Source organism: Vipera ursinii (assembly GCF_947247035.1).
Source record: "Vipera ursinii genome assembly, chromosome: 1".
Lineage (NCBI taxonomy): Eukaryota > Metazoa > Chordata > Lepidosauria > Squamata > Viperidae > Vipera > Vipera ursinii.
The window spans coordinates 51,878,062-51,902,424 of NC_139512.1; the positions used below are offsets into that span (position 1 = coordinate 51,878,062).

At 40.6% G+C, this 24,363-nt stretch overlaps 1 protein-coding gene across 1 annotated transcript in view; it reads right to left on the reverse strand.

The window, feature by feature from the left end:
• Positions 1 to 24,363, reverse strand: part of YLPM1 (YLP motif containing 1) — a 52,191-nt gene that overhangs the window by 23,909 nt on the left and 3,919 nt on the right. Inside the window, exons 2-10 of the mRNA XM_083349131.1 lie at positions 15,519 to 15,746; positions 14,641 to 14,835; positions 12,564 to 13,840; positions 7,834 to 9,891; positions 6,746 to 6,866; positions 4,264 to 4,756; positions 3,550 to 3,642; positions 1,882 to 2,059; positions 642 to 775 (exon numbers count right to left, since the gene is read on the reverse strand). Coding sequence (XP_083205257.1) covers positions 642 to 775; positions 1,882 to 2,059; positions 3,550 to 3,642; positions 4,264 to 4,756; positions 6,746 to 6,866; positions 7,834 to 9,891; positions 12,564 to 13,840; positions 14,641 to 14,835; positions 15,519 to 15,746 — 4,777 coding nt within the window. The remainder of the gene's footprint in view (positions 1 to 641; positions 776 to 1,881; positions 2,060 to 3,549; positions 3,643 to 4,263; positions 4,757 to 6,745; positions 6,867 to 7,833; positions 9,892 to 12,563; positions 13,841 to 14,640; positions 14,836 to 15,518; positions 15,747 to 24,363) is intronic.

Below are 24,363 nucleotides of genomic sequence, written 5' to 3' on the forward strand. Positions count from 1 at the left end.
GTCCTATACCATGAAGGGCTTAAAAGGTCAAAACCAGCCACCTTGAATTGGACCTATAAACAAACGGGCAGCTTGTGGAGCACAGGTGTTATGCGTATTGATCCAGCTGCATTCTGCACCAGTTGGAGTTTCCAGATATTCTTCTATTTATATGATACTGATGCATATAATTTATATAATTATTCTTACAATTACTTTTTAATTAGAAAATTAAATAATTTAAATCGACCTTGAAACCTTAATTTAACAGACTTCATTTCACAAATGAAGGAGAATATGTGTGTCCCAGGATAATACTGCAGGATCCAATCTGGCTCAGTAACCGTGACTAGAGGTTTATTCTTCTGAGCTTTTGGACTCATTTTTGGACTCATGCTGGAGTCCATCTTCAGGGAACCTCCTCAGAAACAAAAAGTCATACTTCTCTCTAGATACTGTCTTCCCAATAATAGATATGTTCAATAATAGCATGTCAGTTCTTGCAAATGATGTAATTTGCAATTTAACAGATATTTGGGAATAATGGATATCCCTCCCTTGCAATTGGTCTTTTCAATTGTATTTGTTAAGTAATATCAATCGAATTTACATTTCTAGCCTCATTCTAACTCACTCCAATTCTCAATGATTTGGAATTATACCTCCAAACATGGAAGGCCCATGATCATAAGGAGGACGATCAGGCTTCCGCTCATACGACTGTCTTTCAAATCCTCCCCTTCTTGAGACTGAATGATCTTTGTCACGGTAAGACTGATTCCTTGAAGGAGATGGCCTGTCAAATGGAGAAAGCACTCGTGAATTTATTTAAACAACTTTATGCTCATTTTATATGCCAACACTTAGGGTGGCTCACGAAACAGCAATAACCCCCCAAACTGACAATAAAGCCAGTGTCCAGAATGAATGCTCAGCATGCTACACAAATTATCTAAAAATGTGGAAGAGCGTCTCTGATTTCCTCATTCGTTACTGCTACGGCATGCAATTAATATATATATTTAGTAGGACCACTGTAAATAGCACATCTGTATAGTATATCCTACAGTGATTTTAGGGAAGAGGGCAAAAACCTGGTTGATCTCCTACCAATTAGTGAACATTATCTACTAGAAGTTAATTTCTCAAATTTATATCTCCTCTACATGCAAAGATCCTTTAAAATAAAAAAAATCTATATATTACCCTCAATTAATTTGAAATTATGATTTCTCCCAAAAGCAATTATCAAGCAAATGTTTATTTATTAAATGTATAATGCCCATCTCGCCAAGAGGTGACTTCAGTTACAGAAACCAGTCCCAAAATAATTAAGGTATAGAAATTTTTCTAAAGACAAATGAAAACAAATGTATTAAGGGTCCCTTGCTCCATGCTTAACATGCTCTTAAAAATGCCATTTTTTCCTGAAAGCTTCATCTGATTCTGTTGAAAAATAAACTACAATGACTTTTGTTCTTTGGTGTTTTTTCTGTGAGGCATAAATTTTTCTTCAGGCATGATATAAACAGGCAACTTCTGAAGTGGTCCAGAATGAATGAACATCTTTATTAATCCAATTTAATACCACAAAATGCCCAATAAGTGGTTTAGTATAACTAGAAATAATTAGCAAAAAAAAAATGCAAGAGAAACAAATTAGCAAGATAGTAGCAACAGAGGAAAAGAGACTTAAGAGTCTATCAAAATGGCATCATGATATGTGTTGCCCCACAACTAAGAATAAAAGGAATTTCAATCTGTCCATCCATCCATCACAGAATAGGATTTTATTCTTATTTATAACATGATTTTTATTTATACAGAAAACTGACTATATAAAAGTTTCAATAATCATTATGAAGGCACATTTTCTTATTTAGGTATTACAGTTTCACATACCTGTCTTCTCGTGAGTATCGTTCTTTGTCAAATCGTTCCCGATCATGATCTCCAGAAATTCGGTCTCTATACAGTTCTCGTTCCCTCCTGAAATCTCTGTGGTCTGGATTGTTATTATTTTGTCGTTCAAAATAATTATCTCTCTCCTTGGTGTATCGATCCCGCTGGCCTAAGTGTTCTGGAAATAAGAAATCAAAATAATTTTAGGACTAGAGTATTATAATCAAAAAATTTTTTGAGCTGAACCAGATTGCAAGTAAAATGATCACATCAGGGAAAGTTGAACCCACTACAGGTAGTCCTCGATGTGTGTTGTGATTCTGTGTCAGCCTGTGCTCCCAGCACCTGAGTCTGAGGAATCTGAGGAAGAGGAGGGGTTTGGAGAGCGTTCGGAGTCGGAGGGAGGTTCTGATGCATTTCAGGACTCTCAGTCAATGGAAGAGCTGGGCCCCTCCAATTGTGTTCTGTATGAGGCTCAGCTGTGTGGGGAGGAGGATTCGGACTCTGAGGCTTCACAGATGAATGTATTTATAGACGCTCGAAGTAGAAGGCAGTTTAGCAGAGCAAATCAGAGAAAGACTATGAGGTAACTCAGCGAAAGGCGGAGAAGGCATTGAGAAGCCATGCCTTGGGGTTGCTAATAAAGGTCTGCTCCCGACCTCCGATCATTCCGCCGGGGCCTGAAGACCTGGCTCTTTGAGCTCTCGGGCCCAGGCTGAGGAGACATTCATTTTAATTGGGGGTTTTAATAGTACAGGGTTGATTTAATATTTTTTAAATTGGGTTTTAACTTTTGTATGGTTGATTTTTAACTCCCTGTAAACCGCCCTGAGTCCTCAGGGAAAGGGCGGTATATAAATGCAATAAAAAAAAAAAGGAAGGTGTGGGCGGTGCTGAAGGCAACCGTTTGCAGAACTTCAAAGGAAATCCTGGTCTGTTTATGTTCTTGCTGAATGTCTTGTTTAACTCCTGTTTTTGCTGTTTGAACCATTTATTTGCTAAGAAAAATATTCTGTTGTTTTTTTGGACTTAAGTATTTGAACTGTATATAAATAAAAGGGTTGGGTTTTTCCAGCCTATTGATTACAAGAAAAGGGGTTGTCCTTGACACGCAAACAAGGATGGTCGTAGGCTGGAACAGAACAGTATGACCACAATTGAGCCTAACATTTCTGTTGCTAAGTGAGACATCTGATAGGTGAATTTGCCCCATTTTGCGACCTTTCTTACCAAGGTTGTTAAGTGAATCACTAGTCAATTTAGTAACATAGTTGTTAAGTAAATGTGGCTTTTCCCAATTGACTTTGCTTGTCAGAAGGTTACAAAAAGTGATCACATGACCCTGGGACATGGCAACCGTCATAAATATGAATCAATTGCCAAGCATCTGAATTTTGATCATGTGACCACAGGGATGTTGTAATGGTTTTAAGTGTGAAAATTTACTTTTTTCAGTGCCATTGTAACTTCAAACTATTATAATCGAGGATTAACTATATTTCCTTTCATATGCTAATTTTATGTCCATCATATTTAAAATATTCCAAAGCATTTAAATTATCATACCACAAAGAAAAAAATGCAGTTCATCTTAAAAAACAAAGCTATCAAATACCAGATTTCTTTTTTCTCAAAGAGATATTTCTGTGACAAGAAAGATAAATCCACCTTTTGAAAAGGGTTGCCTTTCATGAGGTTCTGGACGCAGAGTTATTCGCTCCCCGTAAGGAATTTGTTGTCCACTTTTACTGGTGGTTATATCTGTTAAATACAAAATGATAATAATTAAAGACCCTGACAGCTTCCAGATACTAGCTCTAGACTTCCACCACATTCCTAATTTGGCCTGGATGAACTGGTCAACATACTGATATCTCACTTCAAACTGGTGGATTTCCCCAGTGGCTTCATGCAGATATTAAACAGGATAAAGGGTTGAGTATTGTGGCATAATGGAATTTCCTTTGCTTTCAAAGATTAACTGCAACTACTTGCTCAAATGGAAGCACATTCACCACTATATAGTGACTCTGATCTCCAGCCCTCACAGGCAATCCAGAAAGATACACTGGTCAATACTATCAAAGGCCACTAAGAGATTTAGCAGAACAAGCACAGACATATTCTCTCCTTTCAAATCCCAGTAAAGGTCATTCATGAGGAAGACTGATGTGATTTGTCCCCTTGTCAGGCCCGAGGTCTAAATCTGCTTCTTTCACAGTATTTGTAATTGTTATCCCACAACCTCCTCTACAACTTTCCCCCCAAAGGTGAGACTGGAAATACAATAGTTGTCCTACACTAAGAGACCCAGGACAGGCTTCTTTAGAAAGCTCCTTAAATGTTTTATTAAGTAGAAATCAAAACATTAGCAGCATTTACCTTGACCATGGCTGTGTCCATGTCCATAGTCAACAGTCTGATGAATAATTGGTGGTTTGCCATGAGGTGCCATACTAGGCACATGGGATATTGATGAAGGCAATGAAGAATCCGATGTAGATAAGTCATATTCTGATTTCAACCCTTTATCCTCACTACTGTCCCAAAGTCCCTGGAAAGAGTCCTCATCCCAACGTTCTTGATTCATACCAGTTGATGTCTTTACCATGGGAACTGAAACCTGAGCTGTTGCTGCAGTTGAAATGGGAATTGGAATATTTAACTGTGATGGTGGAGCAGATGGTTTCCCTGTTGGGATAGGAATCTTTGCAGCTGAAACAGGGGGTCTCGTCATTGGAGAAGATTTTATAGGAGGTGGCTTAATGGTTGGAGGAGGTTTCCGAAACAAGACAGGGGGCTTTATAATTACTGCTGGAGTAGGCTTAATAGATTGTTCCTCTGCTGTCACTTTACCTTGCATTTCAGAAGAGGCCTGGATAATGGGAAAAGTGAAAATAAAATTTGTAAAAATAATTGTTATATCAACGTTATCAGCCATGATTTCTTTTGCACAAACCACCATGAATCATGGGATTCCATGCTTCTCCTTTTCCTCTCCAGTTAGGGCCAGCTTGGAAGCTTTCACCTTTAGTCTAATCATGGACTGCTGGGATTCCTTGGCCAAAAATAAGAGGAAATTGATTTTGATTGATTGACTGACATTGGTTATTTTAAAAAACTTGATCTGAAACAGTGGTTTCTTTAAGCTAATGTTTTTAATTAATCTGAGGCCCAAATCCAGATATTCAACAAGCAACCAAATCAATTTGGTCAAATTTCTAAGCCTGGGTTGCAGAAAGACGAGAGAAGGCAATGCATGACTTCGCATTCATTGTGATTGTACCTATTTATGCAATCTCACTAAGCTAAATGATGGTTGCTGGCATGCTAATTTTTTCCCCTTCATTCCCAACCAGCATAACTATAATTTTGGAGAAGGCTACATGAAGCTATTGTTAAGCATGATAGGACATATATAGGGAACCAATGCTATACAACTATATGACTTAATCTTTTTTAAAAATGTGTACAGTGTTAAAAAATGGGACAAAACAAATATAAATTAGGACATATTTTAAAAATGTTATTTATAAACTAGCAAATTTAAAGGGACTGGATTAATTACTGGCAGGCTGTAAGTTCTAGTCTTGCCTTAGACATGAAACTAGTTGGTTGACTTTGGGTCAGTCACCCGCTCTCATACCTAGGAAGAAGGCAATGGCAAACCCCTTCCAAAAATGGTTTGACCTACCTGCTTATATGGATACCAACAGTCAAGACCAACTTGAAGGCACAAAAATAAAACAAAATCAAACATGCATTTCTCTTTTGGAACAGCATATCTCTGAAATTTAAATGGGCATGTGCTGGCCTTCTGTAAGGCCATGAGCACCTGGGTTTTCTGTGAACAGTGAGCCAGAGCATCAAATCAATCCATCTTGAAATGGTTTGGGGGATGCTTGTTTGGGAGCCAATTTGGTGTAGTGGTTAAGGCACCAGGCTAGAAACCAAGAAACCTATAAATTCTAGTCCTGCCTTAGGCATGAAAACCAGCTGAATGATCTTCGGTCAATTATGCTCTCTCAGCCCAACTTACCTCACAGGGTAAACAGGAGGAGGAAGAAGTGTTAGGTGTATTTGCCTCCTTGAGTTATTTATAAAAATGATAAGGCAGGATAAATAAATGTTAATATGATTTTGAGTTTGCCTTAGTTGTTTTGTATTTGTTTATATTTATTAGATGTTTTGTGTTTTTAATACTATGAGAGCTGTAATTTGTAACTTGGGTGGCTATATACATAGGCAAAAATCTTTTTATTAGCAACAATAGTCTCAGTGGTCCACAGTTATCTTCCTATGTCTCAGCATTATGGTCAAGGGTTTTATTGCAAATAGCTTCAGGCAAATCATAAAAAATTGCTTCAGTCAAACATGTATGGCCATTCAGATTTCATGCTTTGATATGTTGTTATACCCCGTCTTCATTTAACAACTACTTTGGTAGCGACCATTTGCATATATGACAGCAATAAAACACTCATTTTCCAACCAAGGCATACATGTATGACCAAATTTTGCATTCTTGACAACAAATGCTGACAACAAGTGGAGTATTGCTTGTGTAGTTGTATGAGAGAACCTAATCTAAATAAGATGGTAACATCCAGAGATCCTTGCGGCGTGTCTCTCTTAGTCACATATTCTGTTAGCAACCATTCTGCTTAATGACCTGGTTGCCGCAAAGGAACTTGGTTGCTAAATGAGGTGTGGGTGTACACGCTTGCATTTTTCTACATTTTATGATGATTTAGGACACTTTGCAAATTATCTTAGGATTTTTTTATAGGAAAACCAAACTATAAATACTTTTTAAAACATACAGTCTATCTGAAAGCCATTTATAGGCAATATTTTAATTTACCTGAAAGTTATCTTTCCTAGCAGATGTACTTTGTGACCTAGACATTTCTTGTGATGGGAGTTCAGACATTTGTGTGTCAGGAACAAATTCATTCATCTTCTGCATATGTTCTTTTTGTTCCCTATAATCAGAAAAGTATATTGTTTGTCACAAATGGTCTTTTTAAGGATATAAACGTACACATTTTTAGTTGAAGACTGTGAAATACCGCCTCCAGGAGACCTTCCAACTTCAGATTTATAGCCCTATCAGGCAATAAGTTAAAAAGAACCGATGCCAAAAACTGAACCTGGAATCTTTAAATGTGGCTCACTTGCCCCCACAACAGCTCTAAAAGTATATTATACCATCTATTCAAAATAGGATAGGATGATGTATTGATATACTTACATAATTATACACTTAAGGAGGAGTAGTTTAAATTAAACAAAGCAAAAGCAGACTTCTATAGCTTGTTTATTTTCTGCACAAATATTTTAAGATACTGGATCTAAAGATATAATTCACAGGTGAGATAAAACTCTCTTGGAAGAATTATTTAATTGATAGCCTTCGCAGAATTATCTCAGCTTACTTCTCAAATGGAATCGGGTGATGGAACCGCATTTGTAAAGAAAACCTATATGAATGATTCTGTAAATTTTCCAGATCTTGTTTTCTTATGCTTTTCACTCACTCAATTCTATTTGAGATTACAATATAGGATTCTTTCTTCATCATCACAATTAAAAAAATATCACCTGCTATGTTATTTGAACTCTTCTATCATTTACTTTTTGTGCTTATATATTTAATGGACGGTTCAAATTAAAACAAAGATTAACTCTTTTAGCTTAAGAGATATAGTATACTATTTATTTAGTTATATTTATATACTGCCCTATTCCCTGAGGACTCAGGGCGGTTTACAGGGAATTTAAAGCAGTTATTTCAACTTGCATAAAATGCCTTCTCATTTAAAGTAATTAAAAACGTATAGTTGATGCCTAACTAAGTTTTTAAAGCACTTGGTAAGGGTAATTTATACAAACAGAAGACTAAGGAAAGTATATTTATTCTAAAATAGACAAGAAAAAAAATCAACTCACCGTAGCATCTTTAGTTCTTGGGCAGCCTTCAAGATTATTTCATGTTGCCTTTGACTAAGAACCATTACTCCTCCTAATGACTGCTCAGAAGCTAAATTTGGCTCTTCTTCCAACAGTTCAGATGAGCGTGGTAGCATGGGTGGTGGATCCAGACGACTGTCTAAGGATGTAAATCTATCCATTTCATCAGGATACCACCTCTCTGAAAACCTTTCTCTTTCCCAGTCTCCTCTGTCAGGAGGGAAATCAGACTGTTCTCTCCATGTATCACGTCTTTCTGGATATTCACGAATTCTAATCCCCCCTCTATCTCTAGAATTTCTGTTGTAGAAATCTCTGTCTCTCTCTTCTAACCATCTGTCCTCATGATATCTATCTATTGGAGGAAGTGGAGGCAGAGGTGGCAAAGGAGGTAGAGGTGGTATGTCCATATCACAATTCAATCCATCTCTGTCCCCTGATGGTCTGATATAATCCCTGTCCCAGTCTCTTTCCAATTCACGATCATACACATCCAAGGGTCTTCTGATCCTGTCAAGATCCCTGTCTCCCTCTCTGTCTCTACTCAATGGCCTTTCCCAATCATCCCAAAATGGTTCTCGATCCATCAAAGGAGGTAGAGGAGGAAGAGGGGGAAGTGGCGAAAGAGGGGGTAAGGGATGATGCTGTGGCACCCCCTCATCTCTCTCATATGGATCAAGGGAATCATTATACCTCTGGTCTCGATCGTGCCAATATCTATCTCTTTCCCAATCATCCAATCGTCTGCGTTCTAAAGGAGCAATATCTCTGAAGTCAAATGAACGACTCTCTTCTATGCTTTCCTCTTCATAACTCCATGGAGGCCTTGGTGGTTCTTCGCAAAATGGTGGTAAATTTTCAGTATTTTCCCCAAGTCCTGTATCACGCCTGTGTAGGTCCTGCTCCCGGTTGCTAGGCCTTCTAATAGGTTCTCTTTCCCGACAATTACCTTGCCTATCTGTGTCCCTCTCTCGATTAGTAGGTTGTCGACCTGGGCCTCTCTCCCTGCTTCCAATTTGCCAATCCAGTCCTCTTTCCTGACTGCTGGGAGGCCTGATTGTACCTCTTTCCTGATTATTTGCTTGGATTCTTTCCCTGCTGCCCATCCGAGGAGCTGGTAATCCCCTTTCCTGGCTATTTGACTGCCTGCCCAGTATCCTTTCCTGGTTACCTCCCTGTCTACCCATCCCAGATTCCCAATTGCCTAACTGACCTTCTGGAAGTTTGTCATGGGTTCCTAGCCCGCTGCTTATCTCTCTACCAACAACATCCCTTGATTGACCTCTCCCTCTATTTACTATTCCCCTTCCTCTCATATCTTCTAATCGACCCTGTCCTCTGCCTCTAGTATCTTCCATTCTGTACTGGCCTCTGCCTCTGGCAGCTGGCCCTATTCCCTGGTCATCTCCTGGTTTCATTTGTCCCTTCTCCCTGTTTTCTAGTTTAGAGGATTCCTTATTCTGATTATTGTCTGGAGAAACCAATTTATTTTCCGTAGAGTTCATATCTTTATTTCCTGTGACTGGTGATGGCAGTAATGTTTTCTTCCCTCCTGGCGCTGGAGGAATACTGGATTGATGCAGACTTGTGGAAGTGCAAGAAGTTTTGGATGCTTCTGCTTGTAATCCAGAATCCATGGCACTTGGTTTCTTCATTTCCGACACTCCTTCTATGGCCTCCTTTCTGGATGTGTCTGGCTGAACTGGGCCAGAAACTTTCACATCAGGGATAAATTTAGATTTATTGACAGTATCAGTAAATAGTTCTTTATTTTCTCCTTGATGGTTCTGTTGTCCTAAAGGAGGTCTGGGTCCCCGCCACCATGGTCCACTTGCTTGAGAAGACTGCATGTGTGATGTTCCTGAAGGAGTGTAAAATGCTGCTGCTGGCCCTCGAGGAATTGTCCCCTGTTTTCCTGAAGATCCATCTATATGCTGATTTTGAACTCTTGCCCTTGGACCTTCTAAGCGTTGGCCCTGAAAATGAGGACCTCGTTGCCTTGGAGGTTCAAAGCCTCTTCCCCGGGGTCCATCGAATCTGTGGAATTAGACAGAATGTTTTATTCAATTAACAGCTTTGGTGAGACTTTTCTATAAAACAATTCTCCTGGTCAGAGGAATAAATATAAAATTTAAAATTTGTTTATTGATTAAAGCAACTGTATTAAATAAAATATGGTAACTACAGCAATGAAAAAATCAGATAAGATAATCTCCTGGGAAGTTGACTCCTATCAGATCAAGTTAGGAAGTTCTCAGTTGGATGGGTTCAGCTAGCTATAAGCCTGGTCTTCTTTTTTACTACCTACATGTTTGTATCTTGGAGAAGGTAAGATTGATGGGTCCCAGTGAGCTGTCCTATCAATTAATGACTTTAAAAGTTGTGTTCTGACAAAAGCATATAGTTTTAAATCAAAGAAGATATGAATAATGTCCCCCCTCTCTCACACACACATGTATATATATACATATATGTATATATGTGTATATACGTGTGTGTGTGTGTGTGTGAGAGAGAGAGAGAGAGAGAGAGAGAGAGAGAGGAAGAGAGGGAATATTACTTGTACCTTCTTTGATGTATGTATGTATGTATGTATGTATGTATGTTCTCTGAATAAGGTACTTGATGAAACTGCCTGCATTTTACCATAGAATCCAGAAACTCAAAATCTTGCTCTGGTTAGAGCTGCTCTGTGTCAAGCCCATAGTCTGATATTTTTTTCTAATTGAAAAGGGTTTTTTGTTCTGGGCCAGCATTTTATATTAACATGTGTCTCTATGTTAACTTGAGTACTAAAGTATTATACTGGGAAATAGGCATATTTTATTAAGTTTCCAGATAATTTTTTTTAAATATTTCTCATTGGGAATTGCAAACTGATTTTTCATCCAACATTTTTCATCCTTGTCATAATGTTAATCTAGTAGTATATTATGTCATATTTATGTAGTACATTATTTGGTGGAGCAGTGGGCTAATGCCTCCTTAAGTAACACCAGCTGCCTGCAATTAGTGCAGGTTCGAATCCCACCAGGCTCAAGGTTGACTCAGCCTTCCATCCTTCTGAGGTAGGTAAAATGAGGACCCAGATTGTTGGGGGCAATTAAGCTGACTTTGTAATAATGCCGCTTGGGGTGTGTGTGAAAGCCCTAATAAGCAGGCATATACATAGAATGAAGGCTACTGCTAAGCTTGTAAGCCGCCCTGAGTCTTCGGAGAAGGGTGGGATATAAATGGAATTAAAATAAAAATAAAAAATTTACAATACACTACATTGCACTTGACAATGGCGATATGATAAAAATGTATTAAAGATATAATTTGTGGAACATGAATGGAATGATCACTCCAGGGATTTGGTATTTGAATAAACATTTGTAAAAATATTATATTATGCATTATTTATTCTGTATTCCTTCTTTGAGTGTGAAATTCAACTTCAAGTCAGTTAAAATGGCAAAATACTTAAAGGCATCACATTTAAATACAAACAAAACTTGTACAAATCCTTTTACTGTAATGAAACAAGAGAGTACTTGAAATGACTACAGATAATTTCTGATTATCAAATGATGCTGGCCGCTAATTTAAATAAGAGGGAATTTATAACAAATACTGCTGGAGGTGTTTCTGAGGTAGGCTTTATATTTGGTTTGCCAGTACTCCAGCTGTGAGACACTTTGGAGTATCTGATATATCAGCTTCAATTCTAGTTACCATTGTGAATTTATGTACTCTTCCTTCTATACAGGTAGTTCTCGATTTACAACAGTTTGTTTAGTGACTGTTCAAAGTTATGTCATTGAAAAAAATGAGTTATGACATTTTTTACATTTACAACCGTTGCTGCATTCCCATGGTCATGTGATCACTTTTTGTGAGCTTCGGACAAAGTCAATGGGGAAGCCAGATTCACTTAACAAGCATGTTTTTTTAAAAAAAATCCCATTTATATCCCGCCATTCTCCGAAGACTCAGGGCGGCTTACAATCTAAGCACAAACCAATGTACTTAGCAATAGCCTTCATTCTATGTATATGCCTGCTTATTAGGGCTTTCGGCCCCTCCCCCAAGCAGCATTATTTCAAAGTCAGCTTATCGCCCCCAACAATCTGGGTTATTAACTTAACAACTGCAGTGATTCACTTAACAACTATGGCAAAAAGTCGTAGAATGGGACAAAACTCACTTAACTAAGGTCTCACTTGGCAACAGAAACTGAGGTTGTAAGTCAAGTGTAAATATGAGCTATCTGGCTGTATAATTTCTGCTTTTCTTCTGCATTATTTGGGATTCTTTCTTCTGGATTGTTTATGAAACCATTTTGGCTGCTAAGTTGTTGACAGACAACTTTTTAAGTGTATTCCTGACCTCAGAGCCCTGTTTCAAGAAGCATCCTTTATTATCAGAAGAAAACAGAATACCAGGAAGAATAGTTTCCTAAATTATTTAGGAATGTCTAAGGTGTATCTATGTAAAGCATAGTTTGGCAATGTGGGAATATGGCAATAACTGTTTATTTATTAAATTACAGTATATAGCAGCCCATCTCATGGGAAGTGACTTGGGGATGTACAATAGCTAATATAATCAGATCTGCCAATCTGATTATCAGACAAGCATATTCTTATCTCTATAAACATATCACATCTTTAAATGTATATAATATAGGATTTTCCAAGTGAAAACAAAACAAAAAGAGTACCTACCTTGGGCCCCTGGGACCTTCATAGTATGGTGCCCTGGGGGAATCAGAAAACCCAGCTGGCCTCAATGATCTGTTCTGATAAGCAGCGGTGGTAGTGATAGTAGTGGTGGACACAGATGAAGCTACTGTAGAATCTGCTTTCACTTTTACAGAAACATGGTCAGATGAGGCTGACCCAAATGCCACTGCCTGTTTGGCCAGAGGAGCATAAGAATCACCTTGGTCTGAAGAGCTAGCAGATGCTGTCACGTCTGAATGATAAGACAAAGTGGCTGATGTATCAATGCAAGAAAAAGAAGCAGAGGAAGGGGTAGGAAGAAGGGCTGGTCTGGTGGTTTCAGTGACTTGGGCAGCTGCATTTGAATCAACCTTAAATGAAAAAGCAGCTGCAGAAGTAGGAGTAGGAAGCAAAGCTGGCCTAGTTGTTTCAGTTGCCTGTGGGATGACCAACGAATCACTATTTTTAAAAGGAAAGGAAGTATGGGCAGGGGTAGGAAGCAAAGCTGGTCTGGTTGTTGCCTCCATGGTCTGAGAAGTAGCAGGAGATTCAGTTGCTTTGTAGGTAAATGTAGTAGTAGTAGTAGTAGGGGTAGGAAGAAGAGCTGGCCTGGCTGTTTCTGTATTTTGAGAAGAGGGAATTGACTCTGTAACTTTAAATGTAAAAGAGGTAGGAGTAGGAAACAAAGTTGGCCTCGTCTCCATGCTCTGGGAAGCGGTAGAAGAATCATCTGTTTTGGATGTGAAAGAACCAGACGAAGGGGTAGGAAGGAGAGCTGGCCTGATCCCTTCTGTCACCTGAGAACTGGAAAGCGATTCGCTAACTTTGAAAGAAAAAGAATTAGGAGTGGGAAACAGAGTTGGTCTCGTTTCTGGGGTTTGAGTGCTATTAGGTCCAGATTCTTTTGAAACAGTCGTGTCAGATGTCCCTGGGCCAGCAGAAAACCCAGTAGTTGAGGGAGGAAGTGTAGTCGCAGGTAAAACAGGCAGGCTACTTTGCACTGTTTGAGAGTACGGAGGAAATGGAAACGTATTTCCGGGACACTGGGTATTCAGGTTTTGAAGAGACTTCACCTTCTCCTGAAGGTGAGTGTAAGTGGCTTTCATTTGTTCCTGCCACATTTTCCACTGTTTCTCACACTCATGAAGCTGGTCTTTGTGAGGGTAGGTCTGAAGTTGGTCCTGCCACTGCTGATATTCACGTTCCCACTCTTTGTAAAGTGGCTGGAATTGTTTATTCTGAGTCTCATAATGTTGTAGCTGCACCTCTACTGTTGCTGTCTGTCAGGAAAAAATGGAAGATACTGTGTGTTTGGATTATTTTTTTTAAAGTCCAGGATCTGTACTCACAGTTATCCTAATGTATTAGCATATCATTTTAAACTTAAATAAAATTTCATACTTTCTACAATTTCATTAGTTTAACCAACAATTTATTACTATTTTCTAGTAAAAAGTGTTTTTAATTTACTTTTCCTTAGGAAGTTGAGTGGTATTAGTATCAGTAGTGCTACTTCTAAGATTGATGTATAGTTTCTAGAATAAGAACAAGAACATAACATTTCACTGTTAGGCAAAAATGTTATCAGCATTCTCTGACATAGAAAGTACCAAAATGCAACTTCCATCCATTTCAGCCTGAAATAACCCTACTGGTGTGGGATTATGTGAACCGAGATCCAAGACACCCGAGGGGTGACAAATTGTGTCTACCTAGACACAGGAAAAAACAAACAAACTATGAAGAACAAGTAAATAACTATTAATTCTGTATTTCATAATTAAAATATAATAACAATTTCACTCAAGAATCAGTTTGGTATAGTGATTGAGGCATCAGACTAGAAACTGAGAGGCTGTGAGTACTGCCTTAGGCACAAAGCCAGATGGGTGACGTTGGGCCAGTCATTCTCTTTCAGCCTTAGAAAGCAGGCAATGGCACCTCTGAAATGTCAAGAAAACTGCTAGGTACTTTTCAGGCAGTTGCTAGGAGTCAACATTAACTCAAAAGGACAAAAACAAAAGCCAACAATTTTACTCAGTTGGAAGTAAGTAAAATGATATTGTTTTAAACAACTTACTGACAAATGTGATGGTTGCTGTATAATCTGTTGATAGCGTTGTAAAATTTGTTGCAACTGTGAATGCTTTTGCATTATTCTTTGATACTGGAAACCCACTCTTTGTTGTGGATGCTGCTGCCATTGTGTTGCTGCTGCCTGTAGCTGCTGTAATCTCAAGCTTTCTTCAGGATCTTCTGGAGGTTTAATGTTTAGCTAGAGTAGAAGGAATCAGTCACAATTTATTTCAATCAGTGATTAGAATTCTAAATAAAAGGAAACACCAGGATTAAAAAGATTTTAAAAATCGAAGAAAGACTAACGTTAGTTACATCCTAGGTGTCACTTTGTTGTTGCTTAACCTAGGTCAAGACATGTCAAACTCGTGACGTCACATGATGTCGTGCGATGTATTGGAGCTTTTTCTCCATTGCCGGCAATGGAGTGGACACGGTTTCCTGATGACACGTCGGGCCCGCAGGCTGGCAGTTTGACACCCCTGACCTAGGTCATTTCCATATGTAATGTATCATTGTGAGAACAGAAGTGATGGGGAACGATGCAAAGACAGGCCTTTCTCTTGATTTGGGAGGGGGAGTTTTGCAGACTTAATATTATTTTTAAACTCTGTTGAGACTATTATAGGACTTGTAGTTTTCTGTTCAATGTCTCCAAACTGTGAAAAATGTTACCATAAATCTCAGGGCAGGTTCAAGGAAGCCCAAAGGAGAAGACTGGCACTGTCAGTTGCCCACTCCTGCTGTACCTTTTGACCCCCCAAGATTTACTAACCATGTTTCCATTAATAACAAATACATTTAAATATCTGAAATAAATAAGAGAGAGAAATTTTTATCAATGAACAGTTATATATAATAACACTTCTTTGAATAGCATACCTTATGTTCAACAGATGACACAGGAGGCTCTCCATCAGTTGGATGTGGTAACATGGGTTCATAATTCAAACTGGGTTCAGAAAGGCCACTAGAAACAGGTATTTCTCTTTCTTTTCTCTGTTCAGGGGCATCATTAACAACAGGTGGCTGCTGCTGTCCCAATGCATGTGCTTTTGCCCTTTGCTGAAGAGTAAGTAGATGCTGTTGATACCAATATTGCTGTTGTTCCTACAATAGGTAGGAGAAGCATAGTATTTTCATAGAATATCCTAGAATCTGAAGAAAGCTACAGTATCTATTGTAAAATAGAGAATAAATTCATGTTTAACCGAGGCCTTGGCTGAATTGCCCACCAGATTCTTTTTTAGCACTACTGTAACTTCAAATGGTCACCTGAACGAATGACAGGTATGCAAAGATTGCCTGTAGAATTATATTAATAAAATCCTGCAAGTCTGAAAGTACATTTCTTTCCCTACCTCATTCCTTCTTAAAGCCCAGGAAACTAGGGCGTCTTCTCCTTGTCTCCCAAGTTCATCCCTATAAATTATTGGGGAGTTTGTGCAAGGCACGGCTAAGCAGCATGGACAGATGCTGTTTTGCTTAACAAAGATTTTGCTTAGTAACAGAAATTCTGGTTCCAATTACGTCATTAAGTACTACATGTGTACAATTTCCTCAGCTATTAAGAGAATGGCTTTGCTTTCATAAAGCAGCTGAATGACTTAGAATGACTTCAAAGAATCAGTCTCTGCAAAATCTCTTAGTTGGTTCTTATGCCTACTTCACAATTTTTACAGTATAAATAAAAGTAATAGCTTACTTCAATGTATTTATTTGATTTATAAACAAACCTGTAGGGATATCCTTCTATTAGAAGGAATTTTCGGCACTGAGTAAAAACACACTACACTAAAATAAAAAAGCATTTAAAATAACAAACAATGAGCCCAAATAAAACTCAACGTTTATCCATCAAACCCTCATGCCAGCTCCATTAACATTCTGGCCCCAGTGTCTGATTTTCACTGGGAAAGCCAGATTTTTACTGTTTTCCTAAAAGTCAACAGATTTGGGGTTATCTGTATTTCTGAGAGAAGCTGTTCCACAAGACAAATAGCATAATATGAAATGTACAGTTCTGAAGCTCCACCAAGTGATAATTGTTTCACTGAGGGGATCCAAAGTATGCCTATTCTGTCAGAGATAATAGAGGGGTAAAAATCATTGGGGATAGACAATCCAACAAGTAACCTGGTCCCATGCCATGTAGGACTTTAAAAGTGATACCAATACCTTGCACTGGACCCAAAACGTACACAGCAACAATGTTACATGGGCACTTATTTTTCAAGACAGACATATAGAGACTGCATTGTAATAGTTTAATTGGGAGATGACTAATGCATAAGTGCGTGAGTGAATGTGAGCAAGGTCTCCTAAACTAGTAAAGCGCAAACTGGTGTATTTGTACAAAGGCCTTTTTGGCTACAGATGCTACCTCTTGATTGAGCCAATGGTCAGGAGTGACATCCCAGCCAGAGTTAAAGATGGCAAACCACTAGACACAGGGGACCCTAAAACCCACAGCCTCCCATTTTTATCAGCATTGAGCTAAAGCTGGTACTTCCACATCTAGGACCATTTAGCTTCCAGGGACTAGGACAGTGGTGGCGAACCTATGGCACGTGTGCCAGAGGTGGCACTCAAGAGCCTTCTCTGTGGGCATGCTTGCCATGGCCCGGAGATGGCAACCGTCCCTCTTCAAGTAGCCCGCTAACTCGCCGAGGCCCCATATGGCCGGATACATCCCGGCATGGCTGGTTTCCCTCTCCCCCTATCCTGTCCCTCCTGGCCTCTCATGCTCTCCTTTTCCTGGGCACGACCCACTGCATCGCCTCCTCAGCTGTTGGCCGGCCATCCAGCTCAAAGGCGGCTTCTTTGAACTGCTGGCGGCGGGCTGCGGAGCCCCAGAGTGTGCCGGTCGAGGAGCCAGCAGGCTATGGCTGCTGATGGACACCGTCGGGCCCCATGCGCTCGCTGGCCTCTGTGTGTGGGTGCCGATGGTATCAGGCAGCAGCTGCCCTGGCCTTGCCCCATGGCAATGGCACCCCTGCCCTGCCTCACCTCACCCTGAAGGATGAGCCTCCTGCCCCACCTGCCAGAGACCCCCTGGATCTCCTGCATACCCCCCAAAGGTGTCCCTTCCCACGAGCAACATGGAAGTGAATACACCCACCTTGGCCACACCCACCCAATCTGCCATGACCACCTCAGCCACGTCCACTCAGTGGGCCACGCCCACTCAGTGGGCCACGCCCACCTGGCACCTGGCGATAAATAAGTGGGTTTTGGGTTGCAGTTTGGGCACTCTGTCTTTAAAGAATTCGCCATCACTGGACTAGGAAAACCCCTTGATGGAATCACTTGAATGGTCTGGGGCAGTGTTGTACAGCCGAGTATCATCATCATACTGATATTTCACCTAGATCACTGATCAATGACATAATTCAATGGTTTTATAAGAGTAGGGAAGGAAAGGCTGACCTCTCTCTGCTACCAATAACGAATGGAACGGGTCTTGGATGAAGAAATACCGCTGAATAATAGTGCTTCTCACTCCCAATCCCTTCAGCTAGCCCAGAAGGTTAATATGATTGATGGCACTGATAGTGACTGAGAAATCAAACAACACTAGGATGGATATACTATTTCCATCTTGGTCTCGCCAGAAGTCATCCACAAGTGCAATCAATGCCATTTGGGAACTGTACCCTGGCCCGAAATCTGACTGTAACAGTATTAATTCAAGAATAAACGATTAATTCATGAATCTATATTGATTCCAGACATAAGCATGTAAATAACACTAGTATAATTATTAGCAACTATAACTGCCGGAAGAAACATCAACAACCTAAGATATGCAGATAATACCACTCTAATGGCAGAAAGTGAAGAGGAACTAAAGAGCCTCTTGTTGCGAGTGAAGAAGGAGAGTGAAAAACTTGGGTTGAAACTAAACATTAAGAAAACCAAGATCATGGCATTGGCCCTCTCAATTCCTGGCAAATAGATGGGGAAGAAATGGAGGTAGTGACAGATTTTATTTTCCTGGGCTCCAAGTTCACTGCAGATGGGGACTGTAGCCAAGAAATTAAAAGACGCTTGCTCCTGGGGAGGAAAGCCATGGCAAATCTAGACAGCACACTAAAAAGCAGAGACATCACCCTGTCAACAAAAGTGCGTATAGTCAAGGCTATGGTCTTCCCAGTTGCAATGTATGGCAGTGAAAGCTGGACCATAAGAAAGGCTGAGCGCCAAAGAATTGAAGCCTTTGAACTATGGTGCTGGAGAAGACTCCTGCGAGTCCCTTGGACTGCAAGGCGATCAAACCGGTCAGTCCTAGAGGAGATCAACCCTGACTGCTCTTTAGAAGGCCAGATCCTGAAGCTAAAACTCAAATACTTTGGCCATCTAATGAGAAGGAAGGACTCACTGGAGAAGAGCCTAATGCTGGGAAAGATTGAGGGCAATAGAAGAAGGGGACGACAGAGAATGAGGTGGCTGGATGGAGTCACTGAAGCAGTAGGCGTGAGCTTAAATGGACTCCAGAAAATGGTAGAGGACAGGAAGGCCTGGAGGAACATTGTCCATAGCGTCGCGATGGGTTGGACACGACTTCGCAACTAACAACAACATAACTGAATAACGCATAGCTAGTATAAAAAGAATTTTTTATTCTACTCTTCTCTTTCAAGATAGTTACAAGATGACTTTCAATAATGTATTAGATTAGAATTTATCAAGAAATAATGAAGAAAACAAGAGTAGTAAGCTAATTTCTCAATACATTGAAGAGTCCCTGTATGCTGAATGCGTATGAGACTTTTTAGAGCAGTGGCCCTGGCTTTGTGGACTGGCATCGGTGGCATCAGTGCGGGGGGGGGGAGATGGTTCTGCATGAATGGTGGGAAGCACACGCTTGTTCACCACTCATGCAAGAGGAGCTGTGCATGCATGCACATGCTTGCCTGCCTCTTGTGTGGCCTGGTTCCGAATGGGCCGCAGCCCGGTACAGGGTTATGGCCTGGGGATTGGGAACCCCTCCTTTAGAGTGAATTGATTTCTAATACAAAATAACTGATTATAGTAATAGACTTCAAGGCTAAATTCTATCAACGCAGCCAAATTCCCACAGAACACCTTTGTTGTTTACACACACACACACACACACACAACTATATTTGAGATGTGTTTTGAATATTAATAGCACGGGTTAGTAGCTGAGCTGTTGGATTGATCTCTGGGCTTGGTAATTAGGTTGCAAATGTTTTGTCTCTGTTTGGGGGGACATCTTCAAAAAAAAAGGGGGGGACATCTTCAAAAAGCTATCTACCAGACTGCACAAGACTCCCTGGCTATCAAAAGACACGACCCATTGTCCCTCATGTCTATCCATGAGGACTCAGAAGGATACAACTTCGATCTAACCCGGACCATAAGTATAACCCAAACAAAGTCAAGAAGAGAAAGAGAATTTCTTGAGGCTTGGTTCTCCACCAAACAATCAGTGAACAGACACATTGACATTGACCCCGCCTACCAACGACTGAGAGCGAGAAAGCTATCTGAACTGAAAGCAACATTTGAAACAAACCAAGCACAATTCACACCGCACTGAAGATGTCCCCCCACCCCCCAATGGAAACTAATGCAACCTAATTACCAAGCATTGTTTGGGTAGATAAGAGGCAATATTTCTGTTTACAGATTATGTTATTTTGCTAGATGAGAACCCAAGTACCTTTCAATACATGTTGGACAAGAAGATATACAAATAACACAGAGCTGCAAATTAATGTATTAAAGACCAAGGCAATTGTGTGTGACATAGAAAATGGAGTAAATTGTATACTTTGGTAGAATGTTTACTCAATGTTGAAAATGGAGGGAAGCATTTGAGACATGGAAATGGTGTAAAGAAAATGAAAAGTAAATGAGAGTTAAAGTTCGATAGGATTTAAAGTGTTATTATAGTTAGCATATTATAGTTTAAGATTGTTAGGGTTAATACCCTGTATTATGCTCTGGGAAGTCGGGTGGGGGGAGGGATATATTTTACAGATACATTACGTTTATAATGTATCTGTAAAACTTTTTAATAATAAAAAAAGAAAATGAAAAGAATCTGTTGCAAAGGATAAACGTTTGTCAAACAAAGCTAAATAACTACGTACAGTTCTGCCACTTTGTGAAATAGAAGAATTGGACACATGCGAAGAAAGATCAATGTAAGTTGATTGCAGCCGAATAGCTACTTAAGAGGTACAGTATATGTACTAATATCAAGTTTCCGACGTATGGGCTTTTCAAGTGACTCTGACTCTGTTTACCTTAAAAGTCCTTTATTCAGCCTAATACACCGGCAAATGCTTGCTCGAAGGAAGCTGGAATCTGAAATCTCTGCCCCCTTGCACAATATATTAAAACACAATTCTCCACCTTTCTAATTTTGTCATTAATCATATTCTCCTATTAATTTAAAGAATCAGTTTCCCTTCTGTTAGAAAACCCGCCAAGCTCTTATCTTCTTTTATTTCAGATGGCCTTGAGGAACAATCCTCCTCTTTCCCCCTCACAATCTCTTAAAGCAATACACAAGTTTAACATATGAAATGGTTACTTCTTCATCTCTTGTCAAGCAATAACATTCGATGTTAGCAGCATTGACATCCGCCCCCCCCTTACAAAAAGGACAGATCCTGTAATATAAACAAAACACAACTTAGGAACTGGCTTTTGGTTTGCTGGGGTGTTTCTCGTAAAACCTTTTGATAAGTCTGTCAGCTTTCACATCAGTAGATTTCACCCAAATGGCTTCAAGACAATGGGTATCCCTTCCATTATACTAGGTATTGCAATTTTCCCTTAAAGATTCTAGAGTCAAGAATACGTTTCACTTCATAATGGGTCTGGCCTACTACTACGAGGGGTCTAGGTGCTTTCTTAGGGGGAGGTCTTAAAGTGGAGGTTCGGAAAGGTTTCAGCAAGCTACAATGGAACACCGGGTGAATTTTCCCCCAAAGTCTGGGTAGTTTCAATTTTACTGTGACTGAGTTGATGATTTTCACAATGGGGAAAGGCCCCAAGAATTTTGGTCCTGATTTCTTATTGTGTAGTTTAAGGCGTAAGTATTTGGTCGACAAATAGATCTTTTCCCCAACTTGGAATGTTCTTCGGGGAGCTCTCTTTTTGTCAGCTTGCTTTTTGTAGGTCTCAAAAGTCTTTTTTAAGGCCACGTTTGTATTTTTCCAAACTTCTTCTCAACCCTTCACCCAATGATCAAGAGTCTGGGAAGTGGAGGGTAACTGAGGGTATTCCAGTATGGGGTTGAATTCTTTCCTTGTGGCTACACAGAAAGGAGTGTAGCTGGTGCTGCTATGTAATGAATTATTGTAAGCCACCTCTGCGAGAGGGAGGAGGTCGGTCCAGTTTGTTTGTTGGTAAGAGACGTAGCATCTAAGGTATTGTTTCACCATTTTGTTGGCGGATTCTGCGGCTCCATTAGTAGCCGGGTGAAAAGCAGTTGATAGGCCTTGAGATGATCCAATTAGTTTAAGAAAGTTTCTCCAAAATTTAGCTGTGAACTGCACCCCTGTCCGAAATTATTTGCTTAGGGGCGCCATGAAGTCAATAGATATGTTTTAGGAACAATTTAGTCAAGCATTGAGCTGATGGAAGTCCTTTGCAGGCGATAAAGTGAGCCTGTTTTGAAAATAGGTCTATCACAGTCCAAATGACAGTATTTCCTCTACTGTCGGGTAGGTCTACTATAAAGTCCATAGCTATTTCTTCCCATGGTTGAGATGGTTCGGCCACTGGTTGCAGTAACCCAGGGGTATTTCCTGGGATTCTTTTCATGGTGGCACATACAGTACAGCTCTTGACAGTTTTCTACGTCTCGTTTTAGTCCTGGCCACCAAAATTGCCGGGGAGTGAGATGTAGAGTTTTTAGATATCCAAAATGTCCAGCCTGTTTGACATCATGGCTGCGTTTGAGGGCATTAAGACGAAGAGCTTCAGGCAAGTACAATTTTTCCCCCTTGTAAGCCAGACCATCCCTGCATGTTAGGGATGTCTCATTGTCTTTAAACCATTGATCAGTGAGTTCTCGCTTTATTTTCTTTACCCCAGGGTCATCAGGATTAGGGGTTCCTGTGAGGTGTGCGTTGGGCCGCAGTTTGTGGACTGGGGATAATTGCCTCATGAACTTCGCGTTCGCTTTTGTACTGTGGCAATCGGGAGAGCGCATCAGCTAGGAAGTTTTTTCTTCCTGGTATGTACTTTAGAGTAAAGTTAAAACAGTTGAAGTACTGTGCCCATTGTACTTGTTTTGGGGACAGTTTGCAGGGAGTTTTCAGTGCCTCTAAATTTTTGTGATCTGTCCATACTTCAAAAGGCACCTTGCTCCCTTCTACGTAGTGCCGCCAGTTTAATAGCCCCCACCTAATAGCGAAGGCCTCTTTCTCCCAGACTGTCCATCTCCTCTCGCTCTCAGGTCTAACTTGGTGAAGATGCTCCCCTTCGCCAGGTGGGTTAGCAAGTCTTTCAGGAGGGGGAGAGGGTATTTATTTTCCACACTCACAGCGTTTAGGCCTTTATAGTCCACGCAGAGACGTATAGACCCATCTTTTTTCTCTTTGAACAACATATGGGCTCCCACAGTAGACTTTGCCTGTTCAATGCTAGGTTTGTATCCACATATCGCTGCATCTCCTCCATTTCAAGGGGGGACATAAAATACATTCTTGGTTGGGGAAGTTTACATATGGTAACAGTGTAAGGGCTCCATTAATTGCGTGACTAAAGTCCCTTCCATTAGGGAGCCATCGGGTTGCTCGAACCTCACAGGTTTGGAGAGCGGCTTGGCCCGTGTGCCCAGTATCAAGGCACATGACAGGCTAATGATGCATCGGGAGCAGCCAGTATCGAGTAGCACTTTCAGGTCTACTTGTGCCCCTGACTTAGGGATTATGAGTTTAGCAGGCAATTAAAAAAGGTAGGATGCATTGACTTTCCATCGGGTTGTTCTCCCCTTCATCATCGCTGTCAAAACCGGGTAAAGTGGGGGTGAGTCTGGTCGGTGGGCGAGCGTCCTCCTGGGTGAGGGACGTAACCTGGGTAACAGGCTCCTGGGTGGCCCAGTTGGACTTTTCTCTCGATGGCTGCTGTGCAGGTTTCTTCCTTGTTGTTGGATCTGGTCTACTCTGTTGTTGCGGGTAAGGAACTGGGCAGTTCGCTGCTTGATGTCCCTGCTGCCCACATCATAAGCACTTGATTGCCGGACCTATAGGTGGTCTAGGTCTTTCGGCAGTAGCAGTCGTTGGGGGTTTTCGGGGGGGTGGTAGCCATCTGGATCCTGGTTTTAGCGCAGCTTCATGTGGGAGAGGTTTTTTATAGCGGGCGAGCTGGACATCTAATTTCACCACTGCCTGGTACCATTCATGCAGCTGGTCGGGTACAGCTCGGTAGATACATGCCTGAGAAAGGTGGTCGTCTAATCCTTCTCTAGAAAGATGAATTATTGATTGCTCAGACCATCTCTCTATCTGACCTGCCATCTTTCAAAACTCCCGCACGTACTCTAGGGCAGGCCGGTCAGCTTGCTTTATCTTATGGATTTTTTCTTTCGCTTTGAAGGCAATGGATGGGTCCTCAAATCTTTCCCTCAGCCCCAGGAGGGAAAGGTGGGGGTCCTCCCATTCAGGGGCCTGCTTGTTATATAAATTGTTCATTCAGATGCTTCTCCCTTTAGGTTGGATGCAATCACATCGACCATCGC